This window comes from Epargyreus clarus, unplaced genomic scaffold (genome assembly GCF_041222505.1).
Source record: "Epargyreus clarus isolate Ecla_fem2 unplaced genomic scaffold, WU_Ecla_fem_2.2 ptg000007l, whole genome shotgun sequence".
Lineage (NCBI taxonomy): Eukaryota > Metazoa > Arthropoda > Insecta > Lepidoptera > Hesperiidae > Epargyreus > Epargyreus clarus.
Genome location: NW_027332215.1, coordinates 23003834 through 23024388, shown reverse-complemented (window position 1 = coordinate 23024388; position 20555 = coordinate 23003834). Strand labels below are relative to the sequence as shown.

General features: G+C 34.5%; 1 protein-coding gene across 3 annotated transcripts; it reads right to left on the bottom strand.

The window, feature by feature from the left end:
- Positions 1 to 436: 436 nt before the first annotated feature.
- On the bottom strand, positions 437 to 15806 carry LOC140743691 (uncharacterized). Of its 3 annotated transcripts, none has more exons than XR_012102493.1 (5): positions 15646 to 15806; positions 5854 to 5985; positions 4554 to 4679; positions 1478 to 1591; positions 437 to 714 (listed from the first exon to the last, which is right to left on the bottom strand). XR_012102493.1 is itself a non-coding variant. In XM_073075177.1 (5 exons), exons 1-5 carry the CDS (start codon positions 15695 to 15697, stop codon positions 643 to 645), a joined length of 492 nt encoding a protein of 163 aa, XP_072931278.1. In that variant the 5' UTR covers positions 15698 to 15806; the 3' UTR covers positions 437 to 642. The 3 variants fall into 3 exon arrangements, 2 of the variants coding, with proteins under 2 accessions (XP_072931278.1, XP_072931279.1); XM_073075177.1 differs by having other exon boundaries at positions 4554 to 4675; XM_073075178.1 differs by lacking the exons at positions 437 to 714; positions 1478 to 1591 and adding an exon at positions 3324 to 3570.
- Between the last annotated feature and the right edge of the window lie 4749 nt (positions 15807 to 20555).

The following is a 20555-nucleotide window of genomic DNA, read 5'->3' as shown; positions in this document are numbered from 1 at the left end:
CACATCAGATGGTTTTAATTTCGATATTGTTAAACTCTTGATTAGGTAGAAACTTAATTTGCTTTCCTACCCCCCTCATTTTTTAAGCTATCAATGTTTTGTTTACCAACGACCGACATTTGACTATTTCTTCATACTATTGTCGGATTTTGATATTTTGTAATGTTATGAGATAATGTTTTAATACCTACTATGCTATGTATATCAATAAAATGTACCTACTGTTAGAAATATTCTTTTAAAATAATTATTCCAATGAAAGGTTAGATAAATCGTTATATTATATGCGACGCGTTATGTAAGTATATGTTAGGTAGGTATTATAGATTATGAAAGTACTCGTATGTAAGTAGCTAAGTACCTACGTAAGTAGTTATTGTTGGATTAATCTGCAAAAAGTCTTTCAATTTATAAACGTTTACAATTAAAACAGTAGTTTCTTTTAAATGTTTATTGACCATTTTAACACACAGTTATATTCATATTAAATTCGTTCTTCCTTTCACAAGAGAAACCATTATAAAAAAGTGCCCTCTCCTCTGGCCCGACACGGTACCTCTACGCTACACAGGTATTCCACATTAATGATAAAAAAACTTCAAATACATAACTTGACTATACTTAATAAATTCAAAAAATATATCAATTCGTTTTAGAAATCTTCGAGGCAATGACTCGAGTGCACCAACCCACGCAATAATATTCTCCTGTTACCTGAAACAAACATTTTATTTCAATGCGCACAATACCACCCCGTCATAGGACGCCCTGCCATCAGTACCTACCCTTACCAGGAGTTTTTACGTTTTGACAAATATGACTGTTTTGGTATTTGCTTACGTATTTGCCCATATAATTTCCAAACAGCGCCCCTAGCGGATTGTGTCAGAACTTGGAAATAGTATGGGCCAATACGTAAACAAATACCAAAACAGTCATACTCGTATTTGTCATAACGTAAAAACTCATGGTAAGGGTACAGGAAAATATTATACCTACCTACATACGGCTGTGGTGGCTGTCCTGGGCAACAGCCCACTAGGTACGAGTACATAGGTTAAGATGCATTGTAGATTGCATTATCTTAACGGAAATACACTAGGAAGAACATACCTAACCTATAAAAATGTCTGTTGTAAGAAGTTAATTAAATGTGCGTTTGAGGATTTCGAAAGTGGCACATAGATCATTTTCGATTAGTAGCAATCTTTGCAATGTGTTTCGGTGGCAATCTACTCGTAGTTCATGTTTAGTATAATATGAGTTATAAAAAAAACAATCGGATATTTATATCTAAATATCAAAAGGAAAAAAAGAATTTACAACAAAAAGCGATGTCTTTAAGTGGGTCGAAAGTGATACTACTCGTATTTCTATTTGTAAGAGACAACTCCTCTTTTGTATTTATTTCTGGCAACCTATAACAGGCAACTAAGAAGGAGTTATATTTAAATAGGAATACCAATGTAATAATTACCTCTCTTCCGATCAATGTTGGTCCCCTAAACACAATTGGAAACAGGATCTTGCACAGTTTGGATATCAACCCGCCGGAAACATGGCACACGCTAGGAGCTGAAGGTTCTTTTATCTGGATTTTATTTATAACAGTAATATTAATTACAAAATATATAGTTTTGTCTAAATTTTCATGGGATGTAATCCCATGAAAATCAGAAATGATAATGTTAACCATTTGACATTAACTGGTCACTGCGTTCCATACACATCTATGATCAATCCTAAGGAGAGTTAGATTTCAATTTCTCAAGTAGAAATGAGATCAATTATAATGAGTAGGTACCTACTCTTTAGGCCTAAATTAGAATAGTTTTTCTTTACTTCACTCTTCAAACCTACCGCTTAACTGTCATTATAAGGTACAAGCAGTCGAACAACACATTCCTCAGCCTTTTCTTGAGGTATAGTGTCTATACAGTTCATATCAATTGGAGATTAATAGAAATAACATAGATAACTTTTAAAAGAAGGTACTCTATCTTCATATCAAAAAATTCTTAAGAATTTCTCCTAATCAGAACCTGAGCGTTCTTTTCCTCTTTCTATTGCGGCAAATGTCATCTTTCACTGATTGCTACGAGTACTTTACCTCGCACATGTTTTAAAACGGAACTTGTAATGTGCATTCAGTTGATATTTAGTAGGCATAGCAGTAATTCGCAGAAAAAAGCTTCACTGTGAAATCACGTACATACTTACCTAATGTAAGAAATTAATAGGTAGGTACTCTGCACCCTGCACACATACACATTTTGCCAAACTTGCTGTTTATTGAGTTTAGTTGTGACATTGTGTTTGTTGCATATGTATATTGTGATGTAGTTAAATATTTCGAATCGTGAAACATTGGACTGTAAGACTATCGTTAAATAAACAGTAATCTTATTAATAACAATATGTATAAACCATAGGTTTATTATACTAAAGTAGGATAATATATCTATGGTATAAACTGATGTGTAACTATAGTTTCATACGTATAATACGTACGTATACGTACCTATGTTTAATATTATAAATGTAGTATTATATCACCACGATAGTTATGCCATTCGTGTATTGCGACTCGAAGCAAAGTTTTATTCTTATTGTATGCTTCTGTTGCCGAGAGCAGGATTTATAAAGACTTCGTAAACTGTAAGATGTTCATGAATAATATAGCTGGTGCAGGCAGACTAGGAAGTTTGACAAAGTCAGTTTCATTTTTTGAATGAAATGTGTGATAAGTAGTATTTTGTGATTATTGTAGATAAAAGTAAGATAAGGCAAAAGTATGATAGGTAACGTTCATATGGTCGGACAATACTAGGCACATCGACGTCTGAAGATAAATAAAATAAAACGTTCAAAGTTCCATGCCAGGTAAGTTAAGTAATAGTAAGTCAAAAGTTTCAAAGATATGTAAGTAGTGCATAAATGTACATACTCATATTAATAATATACAATATATTCATATATTTAACTACTTTTCAGCCACTACGAGCAAAATTTAAGTGATAAAATAACTATTTCAAGAAAATAACAATAATCTGATAATTGTAATAATTTTTTTTGTGAAGAATAATACAGTATCTGTTTTAAATATTTTAATTATAATATCAGCCCTCAGAATTTTTAAAATTCGTAAAGTAAATATATGAAAAATACTCTAATATTATGTGATTAGAATGCCGACCCAATCTTGTTTTGAATTTGTCCGTTATACTGAACTGCTTACTGTAATTTTCATATGAATATTATTTATTAATTTATTATATCAGGTATTAAATAAATCGTGAATCACTAACAATAAAAACACGCAATTATGTGTAATCTCAAAATTTATTCATCACTTTCTAAGAGACGATTGAACGTTTGTAAAAATTATGTAAAATTAATTCAATACACTTCTATGTTTACCCAGCTACACCACAAACATAAAGCTAAGTGAGTATCACTTAATAAATACCTAGATGAACAATAATATTGAATATCGAATTTGTAATTAAATTCAGATAACGATACATTCATGGGGGAACACCATCCCATGCATCAGGGCGGTCGGGCATGCTGAAACAAAAGTCACAATCAATACCATTTCTTTGATCGATTTGTTCGCGTAGCCTCTGTCTCAACGGCGCTTTGTTCCTACATACTCGTACTTGTGTACACAACAGTAGCATTACCATGAGTTGGCATAGAAACGCCACTATAGAAATGGTAAATAGAAAACTATTGTCATTTTGCTAGTGAATAACATAACTACTATCGTTACGGTATTTCTTGACAACGTCTGTCAAATTAATGACTCATGGGACCGAATTTGTATGGCAATAGATCATAATGACATTCGCTAGCGATTTGATTTCGATAGGTTTTTTACGTATCGAGTTACGTCACTACGGATTTTAGTTCTACGAGTAACTACCAGAGGCGCTGTACAATTTTTCATACATTTATTTTACGCAGTCGCTAGCGAGTAATACTTTTGTAAACTCATGGTAGTCCTACAGGATTGTTTGTGAGAGAAGTAGTGTTTTGTTTTTATTATTTCAATTCATTTTCGCCAGCTTCGCACAAAATATAACAATTTAAAGTGAATTCAACTACAACTCGCAAATAATAAAATTGGACCAGCATATGCAACCTAAGTTTTCTTATGACGTTTGATCATATTTAGTCCAGAGCGAAATATGACCACTAAAAATTAATATTAATTTAAACTCTTTCTCTTAAGGCAGCATATTTTAGAAACAATATTAAAAATCAAAGGTAAGTAATTTTAATAAACAAAATTCGAAAAAGTCGAACCCTGCGTAGCAATGTTGTTTTTTCGTTTTTATTTTTATGCACAATATCGTTTTATTTCGGTAGTATTACTATACAGATTAAGCATGTACATTCGCTAAAATGAGAAGATCGTTAGAAACATAATATGAAACATGTAGTGGTAAAGACATTGGAAAGGAAACAAGAGTATTCTTTCATAAATTAAGATGTGTGTGTAATCAAAACATTGGTACTTATAGATAAAGAGTAAAGAGTTAAGTTACCTTTCTCGCATCTTCGGCCAAAGTAGCCGGTACCTTCACATTTGCAAGCGTAACCAGGCTCCTGCACAGTTTGGATGCAAATCCCCCGGACACACGGCAGGCGGTAGCAAACGTTTGAGCTCCTTTCTGGACAAATGAACGTATGACAAAAGCGTTGCAGTGACACTGACCAGAGCATCGTCATTCTGCCATTACTGGTAAGCTCTTTAAATGAGAAGACGAATGTTTGATCCCGACTTAAATCAAGATATCGACACGATAAAGATATTATATTAACACTAAGGCCGGCCATACACGTGCAGCTTAGAGCAGCCAGTATCGAATGCTTCAAGTTGCGACTGCGTAGTGAACTTCAGACTTATAAGTACGTACATACACGAACCGCTCGAGCAGTTGCAATTGCTTGAGGCGGTTGGTAGCACGGTGATTTTCCATCTTGCGGTCAAGCAGTCGCCAGCCATACACTGACTGCTCGAGCTGTCGACTGCTCTCGCGCAGTTACCTCAGCCCGCGCTCTTCATTCTTCGTTACGCACGCTTCCTGCCTGCACGAATTCCTCGAGCAGTCAGCTTAACTGCTCAAGGAGTTATCAATGGCAGCTTCAAGCTGTTGACTCTGACTGCAAGAGCGGTCCGTGTATGTTGATAACGGGGTTACTGCTCGAGCAGTCCATGTACGGCCAGCCTATCTTGTAATCCTCAGTTATAAGACTTAAACGCTAAGCTGTCAGATACAATCGGATTAATTCCAGGCAAGAATAGATGGTTTTCTAGAATGTTTACTAGCGAGCATGGAGGGAATATTATCGGAAAATCGTATATATTTATGTTTTGATCTCTACATTATACGTAAGTTAAATTGAGTGAAATCTGCTAGCTCTTCTCATTTAGAGAGCAAATCAGAAACAAATGGGTTATTATATCTTTGTATTTTTCACACACAGAGTTTGATTTACCTAACGGTAATCACCACTGCTGTCTAAGGACATCTATAATCAACCCCAGATAGGATTGGAGTCGGTCATCGAGGCGTTGCTCTGAGAACTACCTACGTTGTAATTTCTCGTGTTACACTTTACGTTCCTTACTATGCACTTCACACCAGAAAACAACAGATTTTGATGTGTCAGTTTGAATGTTGTAGTCGCAGGTAGGACTCTTAATCTTGTATAGCGTTGATTACAGATTTCCTAAGGCAGCAGTGGTGACTTACTGTTGGCGGCAGTAGTTTACTATCAAGTGGATTGTAAATTCGTTTGCTATTTCCATATTAAAAAAGTAAACGTAGTATTATAATTTACCTCTAAGGGCACTAAGGCAGGCACGTTTCGATTTGTAGATAAACTCGGTTTTACACCCATAGCCGCACGTGCACGAAGCCCCAGATATCTTGCACCCTTGCTGACTTTGCCCCGGTTCACACGCCTGAGTATCTGTAAAACATTTTTTTTTCTATTTCTATTCTCCCATTTTATGGGACAGGCATAGATTAGTAAAGATTACTCACTCCTAACAAGAAAATGTACCCAGTTTTGAGAATTGAAATACTTGCGTAAAAAAGTTTCGCCACGTCTCTGTGCTAAAATGTCCCTAAAATATTTGAAATAATTATTTTTTTTAATGTAAATTACGCAGTATTAAATATTTATTCGTAAATTTTCTCTAAAAATGTTTTTATTTGTCAAGAATTCAAAAAAAGAACTTACTAATAAGCCATTTGTGGTTTCATTCAATTTCAAGGCCGCGAAGTATCTTTACTAATCTATGGGGACAGGTATCTTTTTCCAGTAACTTAAATTCTGTTCGCTACTGTAAAAGTACTCATCAGTTTCCAATAAGAACCGGCTGACTGCGCAAAACAATTTTGTTAATGAAAGTCATATAATGCTTGTTTTTCGCGCTAGTTCAACAAAGGAGAATGCCCATTCTTGGTACTGATTTTTCTCATGTGTCAAAATGAAAGTAATATTCAAATATTTTTTTGATTTTTTTACATAGTTTGTCGATCAGAATAATTATTTTAGAAAAAATAAAATAGCGGTATATACTCGGAATTCATTATTTTAGGTTTTTAGGATTATTTTAGGTTTTTACCTACTACCTTTAAAAGTAAATGGGATATGTTAATCGAACTACATTATAGGTAGGGGAGACCTAGGACAGTTGTGACAATTTTTACTTTAAGGGGCATATCTCGCTGAAAAAATATTTTATAATGGGCGTAGAAAACTCCTTTTTTAACCGACTTTCCAAAGGAACAGAGATTATCTATTCGTCGCGTATATATTTTTTTTGTTTGTTTTTGTATGTCCAGCGATTTTTTTTTACAACATCAACACGGGGTTTGAATTTTCAAATTTCGTTTAAGATCTAAATATAAACGTTTCTATTTAGTTTGTACTACAATAGTAATTGATTTAATAAATGAATACAGGATCAAAGGTGTACCTACAGCTGATATAAAGTACCTAATAATAAGTACTTATATGGTATGAACCGCCCTCTATCTAATTACTTAACTACAATTAATCATTGTAGTATGTAACATTCAAAATTTAGGAAATATGAATGTTTATTAAATTACAAATTCATATTGTAATCATTCGCCGTCATTTAAAACATGATGATGTTTTTCATAAATATTAAAATAAAAACGAATACCTATTGTACTTATGTACCTATTTGAGGAGTGCGAAGTCAAAGTGAGAACAAAAGAGTTAAAAAGTTTTAAGCTCTAAGAGAAAGTACTGCCAAGTATCCGTAGTTGAAGAAATATCCCTCTCGCGATATTTCGATTGTTGTCGGGAAAAGTATGGTTGTTTAAAGAAAAGCCTTTAATGAACATTTATTTTTATTTGATTTTATCTAACTCAATAAATACAGTTGAAGGTGGTATTGAGAACTCTTCGTAGTTTCTTAGTACATCTAAGTACATGGAAGTTTCTTTTTCGGAGTAAGTACTTCGTGGCTTGGTCGTCGGAGGCACTATCGCTAAATCTATTTCTACCTTGAAACAGCTGTATAAAGCGTTCCCGTGTTTTTATTTTAATAAGTCGGCAACGCTTACGGAAATACGTAAGAAAAAGCAGGAGGCGTTCTAAATTAGCATGGTAGCAACGCATATGATGCCGACTTCAGACTCCAATCTTATCATTTAATCATCGTGGAATAATTATGGCCATTATAATTATAACTATTCTACTATGGAGCACAGAGGGATATTCCACCATCAAACGTACCTTCTTGATACTTTAAGATGCTCGACCCAGCAACTGAAAGCGGAAACAATCTGTCTAGCATAATATCGTATTACTGTCCCACTGCTAGGTACGGGTCTCTCCTGAAAGTGAGAGGGGTTTCAGTGGTAGACTTCACACATTTGAGATTTTTTTTCAGGTGTGTTAGTTTCCTCATAATGTTTTCCTTTACGATACAGTAAGGGATATATAATTTCTAACGCACACATGACTGATAAATCAAAAGTGTGTGCCTGGGGTTTGAAACTCGGACCCCCTGCTTGAGAGGCCGAGTTTCAACCGCTAGTCTATTTTTTATGTAAGAGTTATTCAGCAAAATGCAGGAGTTGAAACGCGTTGTAATACCGCGTCTGGTCACAGCTAGTTGCCGAGACGATGCGATTGCCAAAACGCGATTTGCTAAATAAATGCCGAAAGTATAGAGTTTGCTAAAGCCATTAGACCTATAGTTATAATAAACGTTAATGATGAATACCGCATAAATACAAAACGGACAAAACATTTTTCAATTGGGACAGTTCCTAATTTAATTATGAGTTGATCTGATTAAAGAGAGTTAATAAATGTTACGAGAGTACTTATTAAGTGGGCGTAGTTCTGGGAAATGATTTCATTTAAGTTAACTCGATAAATTCTTATTATCTAGAAAGATGGAACGTAATTGGATCGGAAATTGAATGCGTAATTCCACGATTGCGAATGACTGATTTCATTTCAATTTTCTAGTGAAAACTTACAACACATAATCTTTAATCGATATTAGAGTATTACTCGAATTAAGAGCGTATTTTAAAAAAAATAGATATCCAACATAAACATATTGAGTCCAGTTAACATAAATGAGTTTCTCGAACCACAAAGTTCGATTCGGGAAGCATCATCGACACGTGTTACTCGTGTCAGCATGTTATGCGCTGCTGTGTTCCGCAATAAAGGGAGAAATAAGGGAGACATACTTATACGAGGCTTTCCAACTAAGTCTTCACGGAGTCCAAAACCAAGATCTTACTCACCTCCAACGGCAAGTTTATGAGCATGCAAGCAGAGCAAGGGTAAAACCCCCGTTTTACACGTCGGCCGTCATGACGTGTGGATCAGAATCGTGGTCATTGACGAACCAGAATGTATAAAAGTCGATTGCACATATAAAATTACGGTGGGTTGCATGGGCGCCGGCAGTGTAGTGCAAGGGGGTGCTATTGCAATCGCTGGCTGGAAAAGTACATAGGCGAAGAAATCTCCGCAATGTATACTTCTTTCTGAAATATATTCTTCTCTGAAGAATCTCTGATATGTATAAATGTATACCACCGGAAAAAATCTTTTAAAATGTGTACTCACATAGTGTGTGTTAACATATCGTCAATGAAAAAAAGTCACCAGGACAAGCAAAAAATACGTATCTTTCAGCAAAAAATGTCTATAACACATTTGTAAAAGTTTGTAATTTTTAAACATCTTTTTAGACTCGGGCCCTTATTAATCTGTCCGATCCGAGCTTCCGGCGAGCTAAGTCTGTCACTGTTGTGTATAAAGCACTTTCGATAGGACGCGCTACGACCCAAATGGCTGTGTACCTCCCTGAAAATAATCCTGACGACGCCCACATTTGGCGGGACATCAGCAGACAGGGACGGGAAGTAGATGAAATATGGGGAAATTATGGGGAAGTTGTGATCTTACACAACTGTTTGTAAACTAAAAGAAGTTATGACTCAAAAGTTTTTAACTAGCGGTAATGTACTCTTTGTACCCAAATTATATATTTATAATAATTTTTAATGTATGTATCATAATTTTCATCTCACTTAATGAGTTATTTACTCACTGTGTTTCTACCGTTCTGTTATAACTGGCAAAAAAAATATATTACTAGTACATTATTCTATACGCGAAAACTTGTAATCGGCTTTCTTTTTCTATAACAGTGTATATTTATGTTAGTCTAAGCAAGCTGTAAGTTTTCCGAATAAATAAATAAATAAAGTAAGGGGAGGGGAATGGTTTAAATCACCAGACACCATATACGGGCACTGGTGTTACATATGCTAATAATGTCGATTCTGGATACCGTCTAAATTCATTAATGTCAACTCGTCAAGTATGGTAAAGGTTAGGTTAGGTTAGGATAGTCGCCTTTTTGTGAATCGCAGCACTTTTTTAATACGTTTTTGTCACACTGATCTGGCGAGTGGATAGTTGTTCTTATAAAAACTACTTTCTACATTTCTATAGTCAACTGCTTAGTTTCTGTAATTAACATGGCCGGTATATTATTAGTTTATACTCATTCAAAATTTCATTAAAATACAAAAAAAACTTAAACAAATACCGACTTTCAGAGACGCCTTAAAGCAGTATTTCGATGCAAATATGTCGGTTTCTATTAAGATATACTTACGTGAAGGGAAATATTGCATACGATATAGTAGCAAAAACTCTTGTATTAAATGTTAATGAAGCAATTTACCTGTGCTGGTTGCTCGTTCGCTCGTGAATTTGCTTTACAGTATCAAAAACAAAATACTGGTATTAATATACGGACAGAATCTCCGTTCCAATAATGTAATGTCAAAAGAAAAATAATTGAGAGCGGATTTAAGTGAGTTGTGCTGGCGTTACTAATTAATTCTTTTCATTATCGTGACTGCGTTCGGTTTTAAGTCTGTTTTAAGCAAATTAAAGGTCATTTCACACGCTTAATTAAGCGTAGCGCAGACGTTGCGTTGCCATGTCGTAGTCTGCGGACATTGGTTTGTATAATCATTAATATACTTTTATATATTTGTACATTGTAATTGATATCGAATAATGAAATAACCCCATTGATTTTGCTTATGAAAAAATATTAATAAAAAAGAAAAACAGAATTTGCGACCAGGTTACATTACTTTTACTTTTTTCTTTTGAATGCCGAGGTGCTGTACTTGACAAATTGTTAAGATTTAAACACGTTTTTCATACTACACTGCCCCAGTATTACGCAGTGCATATGCCTCTAGGTAGACCTCTAAAAACCTTTAAAATACCTACTTGTTTGATGCTACATGAATTGACATCAAACGCATATTTCTACCTACCTACGTACCTAATTATAAATTTTCGCCAAGCTCGCAAATTATAATAACTTTACGGTAATCATGTGTTACAAAAATTTGCATTTAAAATTAAGGTTTTATATTTTTCCGGCAATTTTTATGGACAACTTAAGTAAATACACATTTCATTTACGACATTTTCATTTACGGATACGATGTATATGTATATGTATATGTATATGCCACTCAAGTGTATATGCATCGATATACTACTAATAAAGACGTGTATATGTATATGTATATGTATATGTATATGTATATGTATATGTATATGTATATGTATATGTATATGTATATGTATATGTATATGTATATGTATATGTATAACTTAGAACCATCATCCACCGAATAGAATGAGAAAGGTTAATCACGATGTATAAAATGATAATTAGTTATGATAGTATTAACCACAAAAAAAGGTACTCGTCACTTAGTTGTCGTAACACTAAAAAACTTACCTCATAATATTCCTGTTTCAAATATATTATTTGCATCATACGAATAATATTATGAAGCTGATAACAGTTTTGCGATAGAATGTTTACAAAAAACTTATGTATAAAGAGTTGTTGACATTTCAGATGACCGAAATCAGAATAAAAACATTTCTAGTAATCGTGGATTCCGGGAAATAACGTTTTAAATTAACTTCACTCTACATAAATATACATATAGTAAGTAATTGTTCAGAATTTGCATTTATCACTTTGTTCGCCCCAACTAAGCTTCTCGAGCTTTAACTTGCCACTCAAGTGTCAAAAGTTTCTCATAGTTTGAATAAATAAAACTTGTTACCGTCGGTAAGGGTTTTTTATGCGCTTATATACTTGGCAAATTGGTAACCTAATTAAACAGGCAGACGCGATGAAAATAAGCATAGAAGTAGGACTATAGAATTTATTAATAGGTGGTATTCGTAATATTTATTCGTATATGCTGTCGGAGTCGAACTACAGAGGGTTCTATCAACTTTGCTTTAAGCAGGATATGTATTTATATAACACATTTGTGCAGAATAAAATTTCGAGATGAAAATGATTTTTGCTGAGTTCACGGTTCACGCAATTAGAACGAAATATCAGAATAATTAAAAACCACTTATGGCATTACCTACATAATAGACAAGTAAGATGAAGTACATTAAATGTTAAAAGATGTTTTCCTACAGGCACTACAACAAGCTCTAATAATAAAAAGCTTTTCTAATACATTTAGTAAGTACTTCTTATAGATAAAATGCGTTTTAATAAATCGTAGCGTATATTTTTAAAATAGCAGGGTACATTTTTAAAATGCTTTTTAAATGCTAGCAGTGATGCACTCATACCTTCCTTTGTACGTAAAGTGCTTCAATGTAAAACTCAGGACAATTTAATCATAATGTTTCAATGTTTACTGGTGTGGATACTCGAACGAAACGAAACGAAATCGGTAGAGTTGCTTATAAAATCGGTATATTCGTACCCAAAATCTGTATATGATACAACAATAATACAATGTTCAATTTTGGCGACCGTTTTTCTTTGATATAATTATTTAATATCTCACAGATTATTTCGTCCTGACGACCTTTTTTTCCGCTGATATTTGATTATCTATCGGTGACTTCTTACCAAAATAGTTCTTAATTACTTTAATAATGTTTAATTTGTTCACAGTTTCTTAAAATTTGCCATTTTGTATCAAAAATCGGTAATAAAATCGGGATAATTTGCGTCTTCTGAAATCGTTGGAGAATCAATGCATTTCGGTAGGACAGGGCCAATATAGGTAAAAAAAATCGGTAGGTTCGAGAACAGTGATTTTTACTCACTTACGCTCGCCTAGAGATGGGCAGAGGGTTTAAACCCATCAGGAATAAACCGAGTTTTTACCCGGTCGTTGGGAAGAAATAGGGTTTAAACCCGAAAATGGGTTTTTATTCAAGTATTTACTATTTATCCATTTTTAAGAACAATTATTACTTTGATGATCATACTGTACTAAATATGCACTGTAAAATGACATAATTTTCAGCGCCAAAATGCCTTTTATCACGCCATTATAGAAGCAGACATAAGTAAGAAGCCAATCAGCCTATGCTTTTGATGCAAATTTCAAACAATGTCCTACTTTCCACCAGGTAGCACGTCTGCTCTTCGTTAGGCTCAAATATAAAAAAATAAGGTTTTGTATGACATTGTATGAAAAAAAGTGTGTTTTCTTCAAAATGAGACTTTTCCTTTAGTTTGTATATCATTTCCAGAATTTGATCCTTGTAAGCGACACTATGCGATGATGGAATAATACAGGGTGGGACTTTTTTTTTAAAATAAATTCGGATGATTCCGGGATTTTCAAAAAATCTAACGATGCAGTTTTAGTTTTTATCCCAACTGGCCTCATAACCCGGGTTTAAACCCAGTACTGGGTTTAAACCGGGTGTTTTGCCCATCTCTACGCTCGCCTGATGCTTGCGTCTTTACTGCTCTTACAAATCTTGGAAACAAACCCTGAATGCGATTTGTTTGCGGAATGGACGAAACATTTGTCAGTGTGCATGAGTTACTGTGAGCGAGATGTATGACTGAGTTGTCTTAAATTTAAGGTACTAATTGGTTTTGTACCTTATATATTAAAGTAAAATAAACAATTTTAAAAACAACTTTTTATATTTCGAACGTTTAAGTTGGATGAATTGTTATCTAAGATAGAACACTAATAACTGATCATCTTTAATCGATTCCCCATTGTTGGGCCCGAGTGTCCGCTGACAATGGAATGAATTAGGCCATACCCTCTGGTTAAGGGTGGGTTGGTAATCTTTATATATCCATGACAATGTTGTTTGTGTAATTCTCACAATGATGAATTTTCCAAACGGGCCTTCAGCATCAAATCCGAAATTATACGAAATGCTGAAAGGAGTTACGAGACCGATTTTTTCTAAAAATTACAACTGCATCATTACTTTTAAAAAAGTATATTTTTTTAGCCGGGAATCGGACGAGCTCATTTTGAAATCACACATCCTGTATTATTCCATCCACAGACCTGTGATTCCATCATAGGATAGTGTTGTCAATGTGATGATAAATTAAATAAAATGAAGTGCCTAAGAATCTAATATCGGATACGCAACGCCACTGCAATATTACCAAGTGTGAAATAATGCAAATGTATTGTTTACGTTATCGTAATCTGTTGTTCTTGAGCCCTCGAAGGGCGTGGGGCGCCAGACTCTTGTAGTTTTTCGTAGCCAAAGGGCGAAAACGGAACCCTATTACTAAGCTGCCGCTGTCTGTCCGTCTGTCCATCTGTCTGTCACAGCGTTATATCTCCTGAAGCGTAAAAGACAGAAACTTGAATTTTTACAGAGTATTTAAATAAGGGCGCTATATCAACTAATACTAAAAATAAAATAATGAAAATGCTGGTGGTGCGGAAACCTCCGTGTGCGAGTTGGATTTGCACTTGGCCAATTAAATTAAACGCGAGCTTTGACTGTAAACAATTAGAATATTCGATATGACCTATATTTTAACTATTTGTAATGGCTCACTTATATGTTGATGTGCATATGATGAATCTCAGTGCGCTTGGGCGTCGAACTCTAATTTGCAACAAGGTGCATCCGTTGAGTGCGTTGCCAAGTAGAATGTAGAACACGACTAAATTGAAATAATTATAATTTAAAAACTAAAAACTACGCTAAAATCGCACAAGGAAAATCGTTAATCCTGTGGCGATCGTGGCGATACGTGGCGATCGTGATGAGGGGAATGGAATATTTTTTTAAATTGTGTATTGTCATCGGTTCTTGATAATTGTTCAAAATTTTAAATTAATCGGACAGTTCAAAGTGGGTAAAATCGAGTTCAAAGATTCCCTTACATACCGTTACATACAGGTCAAGCTAATAAAAGCGTGGTAAAGATGTTGCTGGTTTTTTAGACATTCCGATCGGGCACTATGGGATTGATGTGAGAAAGTTTAAAGAGGTCGTTTAAACAACGCTGCGTAAAAAGCATACTATGAAATGATTATTTGGCTGGCAAAATTGCGTGGTCTGAAATTGCTCCAGCTCCACATGTTCCATTTCCTTAAATTAAATCGGTCATTGTAGACATAACTTTTAAATGTCTGTTATGACGTTTGTTTAGAACTTACTCTATTACGCAACACTTGTACCGGGGTGGTAGAATATTGTTAAAAATAATTCTGTAAAAAGCTACTTCCAATAAAATATTTTTGAAGTTTGAACTGTAGTTAAAACTTTTTTATGTGTTATGGAGTTTCTCTCCCCGTTTTTATATAATCAAACACTTGCATAGGGGTGATAGCTTATTGTTCGAAAAGATTTCGGAAAAGATCCACTTTAAATAAAATATTTTTGATTTGTAGTTAAAATTTTTAACAGATGTGTTATGGAGTTTTTTTCCCGGCTTTTCCATAACGATTGACGTTCAAAAGGATGTGCTTTGAATAAAATATTTTTGATTTTGTTTTTTAATATTGTACTTAAAACTATTATAACTGATGTTTTATAGAGTTTTTTCCCGACTTTTTCATAACGATTGACGTTCAAAAGGATGTGCTTTGAATAGAAATATTTTTGATTTTGTTTTTTAATATTGTAGTTAAAACTATTTTAACTGAAGTTTTGTGGAGATTTTCCCGGCTTGCCTTAACGATTAACGGATTAACTTTGAATAAAACATTTTTCATTTTGATTTAGCTAACTAAAATCAATACTCACAGTATATGCAGGCGAGCACGGTCAGGACGAGGAGTACGAAGCTTGGACGCATTGTCGCTGCAGAGTTTGGGCTTACACTGCGTAGTGATACCGCACTTCCTCGGAAAGAAGTGAACGCCCGTCCTATCAGACCGTATCTCTAACGGCTGTATACCGCGACCTATAGACCTGAGCGTGGTTCGTGGCCTATCCGGATAATGTTTTCGTTGTTCCTATCATTTTATCAGTAACGACAAGCATAGTTCAGATATTGAAGCCGATAACGTTTGTATTTCATTTAGTTAATCGGGCTTAGTAAGTTATATTAAGCTTCATTAATAACACAGTAATAGGTATGTTGCTATGACAAAAAGATGTCTAATGTATACAATTTAGGCAAAGTTAGTCACAGTTACAAATTATTTAGGGTCTATCGATCTAGATATAAAAAAATTGAAGATATTTTTTTACAATTTTTGGGTTTTTTGGGTATTGTTAGTTTTTGAGGTCTAAGTTAATAAGCAAAAAAGGTCTCTGAGATATTCAATTACTCATTACTCATACAATCTTATCGGTTTTAAAGAAACCTCAACAGCTAATTTATCAAAAGTATCAAAACTAACAAAATGTATGTCTGTTACATGGGATAATTACAATAAAAACTTGGAATATAAATTTGTATTTTATCTAGTACTAGTTTATTTATTCCTTTTCTGGAATCTGTGATATTACGAAAAAACAACGGTGAACATCATAAAATAATTTAATAATAAAAAATGTTGCAAATTTTAATATTTAAAAAAACAATAAAAATATTATTTTGCAATAACCAAGACTAAACGCGCACTGTAATCTAGTGTATCTACAATTGAACATGCGTTTTATATGCAATTTGTTACTAATTCAAGGATTGCGTTAGGTATATATATTATTTGTTTATTTGTTCTATTTTTATTTACATTTAAGCACATTTCAAAAGAAAAACGCAAGGTTTTTATTTACATTTAAGCACATTTCAAAAGACAATCGCGAGTAAACAAACTTACCTACATACATTAATAGTGGTGGAATACAGAACCTCGTTTTTCAAATCGTTTAACACACATATATAATCCTATAGGATTTCGTACACTTAAAAAACTGAACGTACAATACCACATTACGTTAATTTTAAAGACCAAGTTCCTGCTATGTATGTCCTAAGTATAATGCATATTAGTACCTAAAATTGAAATAATGAAACTTTACAGTTGTGTTAAATTGTAATTTGAATTTCGTCCAATCAACAAATCATACCTCATCATAAATCGTAAATAATAATTTTAATAATTGCCATAAAAGTGTTAACTGACCTAATTAATATATATTAAATATGTAAACAGCAATAGTACAATCTGTCGACATTTTGTGCGCATTTTAGAGCACTTGGTATGTATGGTATGGTTGTATGGTATAAAATAACAATGTCCTAGATATCGTCATTATCGATTCGTTCGTCTCACGAGGTATCAAAACCTATACCGAATACTCGTTATAATCTCTTTAATCCCTAAACGAATCTACATAATGTCCGGTGCGGAATGCGGGGTAAAATAAAGTAAAAAATAATGGTCACATCTATTTCTGTTGGTATTTTAACTACTCTTTCAGTGTCAGTTATAAAAATATCAGTGATGAACAAAAACAAGAAGGAGTCCGAGAGTTGGAACAAATTTTAATTGTGATGAGGTAATGACACAATGGCGCAATAATAATGATAGCCTAGTGGTCGAAACTCGGCATCCCAAAAGAGGGGTCTGAAGTTAGTATCCCAATCATGCACCTCTATTTTCAAACACCTTTTGAACGAAGGAAAACATCGTGAGGAAACTTGCATACCTGAGAGATCTAAAAAATGTCTGCGAAGGTATGTGAAATTTACCAATACTTCGCCAGCGCGGCGGACTATAGCCTTAATATTTCTTATTCTGTGAGGAGTCCCGTACCCAGCAGCTGGACAGTAATAGGTTGACGACGAATGACACGAAGGTAAATTATTTTCACGAAATACCTGAGGAATACCTCTCCTATTTGTCTTCCTGGTCGTTTATATTAACAACTGAAATTAGATTGTGATTCCGTCGTGTACACATGTACTGTGTTCTTAGAAAAGTTGCAAATAGCTTCCCCGGTGGTGACAGAGATCAAACTTACTAAAATTTTAGTTCGTGTACCATTGGAGTTTTGTAAAAAAGTTTGTACGCAAAATTAAATGTGCTTCACATAATTTTCGTCGAATCGCACCTTTCGAATTAAATCTCAGAACTTAGAGATGCCAATATATGCCAGAAGAAAGTTAAATGGCCCATGTCAATTTGTTAACTCAGGTAGGCAAATTGCAGCAAGCTGTACCTAGTTGTTGTAAACACGCTTTGCTTAAAACGCTTGGATTTTTGCAAACCCCTTAAGTATTCATGGTATATCTATAATGATGATTTAAAATTCGGTTTAAAGGTGATAGAACCCCCTGTGGTTCGAGTCTGGAGAAACCACTGACACACCTAATTTTGCCCAATAGCAGTCTCAAACGTTGCTGTGTTCTGGTTTAAGGTGAGGTAAGGGAGACATAATTTTCCATGGCATTCTAGGTTAGTCTTCAGGGGTAGCGACGCTTATGTGGCCGACCTCAGGTAGGAATCTAATCTTAGGTGGGATTCATTACAAATGTCCATAGGAAGCAGCAGTCACTTGCCATGAGGTGGACTGCATGCTTGTCTGGTATTTCATAAAAAAGTTTTGCATATTAATTTGCTATCTTTATATGTGTATGAAATATAATAAACAATGAAAGTTATCGCAAGCGCACGGCTTTCATAACTATACGAGATACAAAATGTTTATCGTTATGTTTTACGCGGCAATGAAAATATTGTCGAATTCTGCGGGTCATTGACCGCCGTGATATGAAGGGATATCAGTGTCGGTAAAATCTTTCATTATGAATGTAACAACAATAGACGTATAATTAGGTAGAATTTGTTTACAAGTAACAATTTAATAAGCTTTTGAATTATTTAATTAATGACTGACCTTAATGCTTAATGCTGAAATGTAGCCTCTCGCGTAAGAGGTTTATTATTATGATTTGTTTAATATGGGAGTAGCAAACGAGCATCCAGTGTACCTGATGGTAAGTGCCTACTGCCGCCCATGGACATCTGTAATCAGATAAGATTAGATATTCCTACCTGAGGACGCCAGGAAGGATTAGATATGCTTACCTGAGGTCGGCCACAGATGCGCCGCTTCCCTAGAGGACTAAGCTGGAACGCCTCGGAAAATTATGTCTTCCTTACCACACAGAACACAGCAATAAACGTTGCTATGACACTGCTGTTATGAGGTAGGAATAGGTGAGGCGGTGGTGTCACTGGAGTCGAACCGCAAATTGATAATTCTTTATATTATTAGAAAAAGTGTAATTATTTATGAAACAATCCACTTAAGGTATCGTATCTTCATAACGTTTAATTTAATGTTTAGATATTTAAAAAGAAATATTACCGAAGTGGATCACATAGTTACACATTGTTAGAAAAAATAATATGACTGTATTTCGTAAGCATCTTGTTTACTTAGCTGAGCTCTTTTTATCATGAAATATTCAGAACAAGGTCTCGAAGGTACAATATACTTGCACTTACATTTTCCCATCATACATCGTATTATAAATTAGTTCACAAAAGCTTCACTCAGCGAGACGTAGCCGTAGTAACAACGTTTTTTATTTTACATTATAAATATATATTTTCTTGAAAAGCAGTGATAGCGGTGCGAGTTTCAACTTAAGTCCGTTGTTTTTTGTAATATTGAAGTAGTAAACGAGCGAGCAGCCCAACTGTACCCTTACCATGAGTTTTCAAAACAGCCCACAATTTTTCGTTACGTTTACTCAATCCAATATTCTGTTCCGTTTGCTTCAGTAGACTGAGTAAACGTAACAATAAGTAAGTGCTCAAGTCTTTTTGTTTACCTCACATGTTCACAAAAAAGAGAGACAAAACATAAAGCGCCATTTTGATAATTTAGACATTTAATGTTACTTATTGACACTATAGTTCTGATACAATCCGCTAGGGGCGCTGATTGGAAATTGTATGGGCAAATACGTAAACAAATACCAAAACAGTCATATTTGTCAAAACGTAAAATCTCATGGTAAGGGTACTGATAGCAAGTAGCTACTGCCGCCCATGGATATCTGTAATCAACCCCTGACAAGATAACACTTCTACCCGAAGTTGGCTACAGATGCTTTACTATATCTAAGGAGTAAGTTGATAAACCTCGGGTAAGTATGTCACCCTTACCACACCTTCTACACTACAATACAGCGGCGCTTAATACTGCTGTTATGAGGTAGAAATAGGCATGTTATGTTGCCAACGAAGTCGACAGAAGGTTCTACCACTTTCACAGATAAAGTGAAGAAATGTGATCTTTCAGTTTCCAAGGATGAGTGAAGTCTATCGATCCACACTTGCCCAGCCTGGTGGACTCTATATTACAATGAGTTGATGAAAGGAAAAGGTCGTCCTATGTAGGTATAGTCTGCCCCAAAGTGCTAGTCCGCTCTGAAGTTGCTGGGAGCAGGTGTAGTCATACAATTTGCTATGACGACGCCATTCATATCTATATTCAGAGCGACTAGCAATTTTACGCGGACTATACGTACTTCAAATTAAAAGAAAACACTTATAAATTATTGTACTGTTGTTTGAAATAAGTCTTGAAAAATCAGAGGTGGAACCTCAAAAACTTTCCATCACCCTAGGCTACGAAGCTGACCCAAAACCCTTATCCACGTGAGGAGACCCGTGCGTTGTAGTAGAAGAATAATTCCCTTGGTACGATATTAGGATTTGTTATAACAAAGTCGTTCCTATGAGATA

What these genes read in the sequence shown, in the direction of transcription:
- LOC140743691 (XM_073075177.1), bottom strand. Translation starts at nt 15,697, where the DNA reads ATGCGTCCAAGCTTCGTACTCCTCGTCCTGACCGTGCTCGCCTGCATA. An exon ending in CTGCCTTAGTGCCCTTAGAG is followed by an intron (nt 4,676 to 5,853) that starts GTAAATTATAAT and finishes TTGTCCAGAAAG; the next exon opens with GAGCTCAAACGTTTGCTACC. An exon ending in TGGCCGAAGATGCGAGAAAG is followed by an intron (nt 1,592 to 4,553) that starts GTAACTTAACTC and finishes AATAAAATCCAG; the next exon opens with ATAAAAGAACCTTCAGCTCC.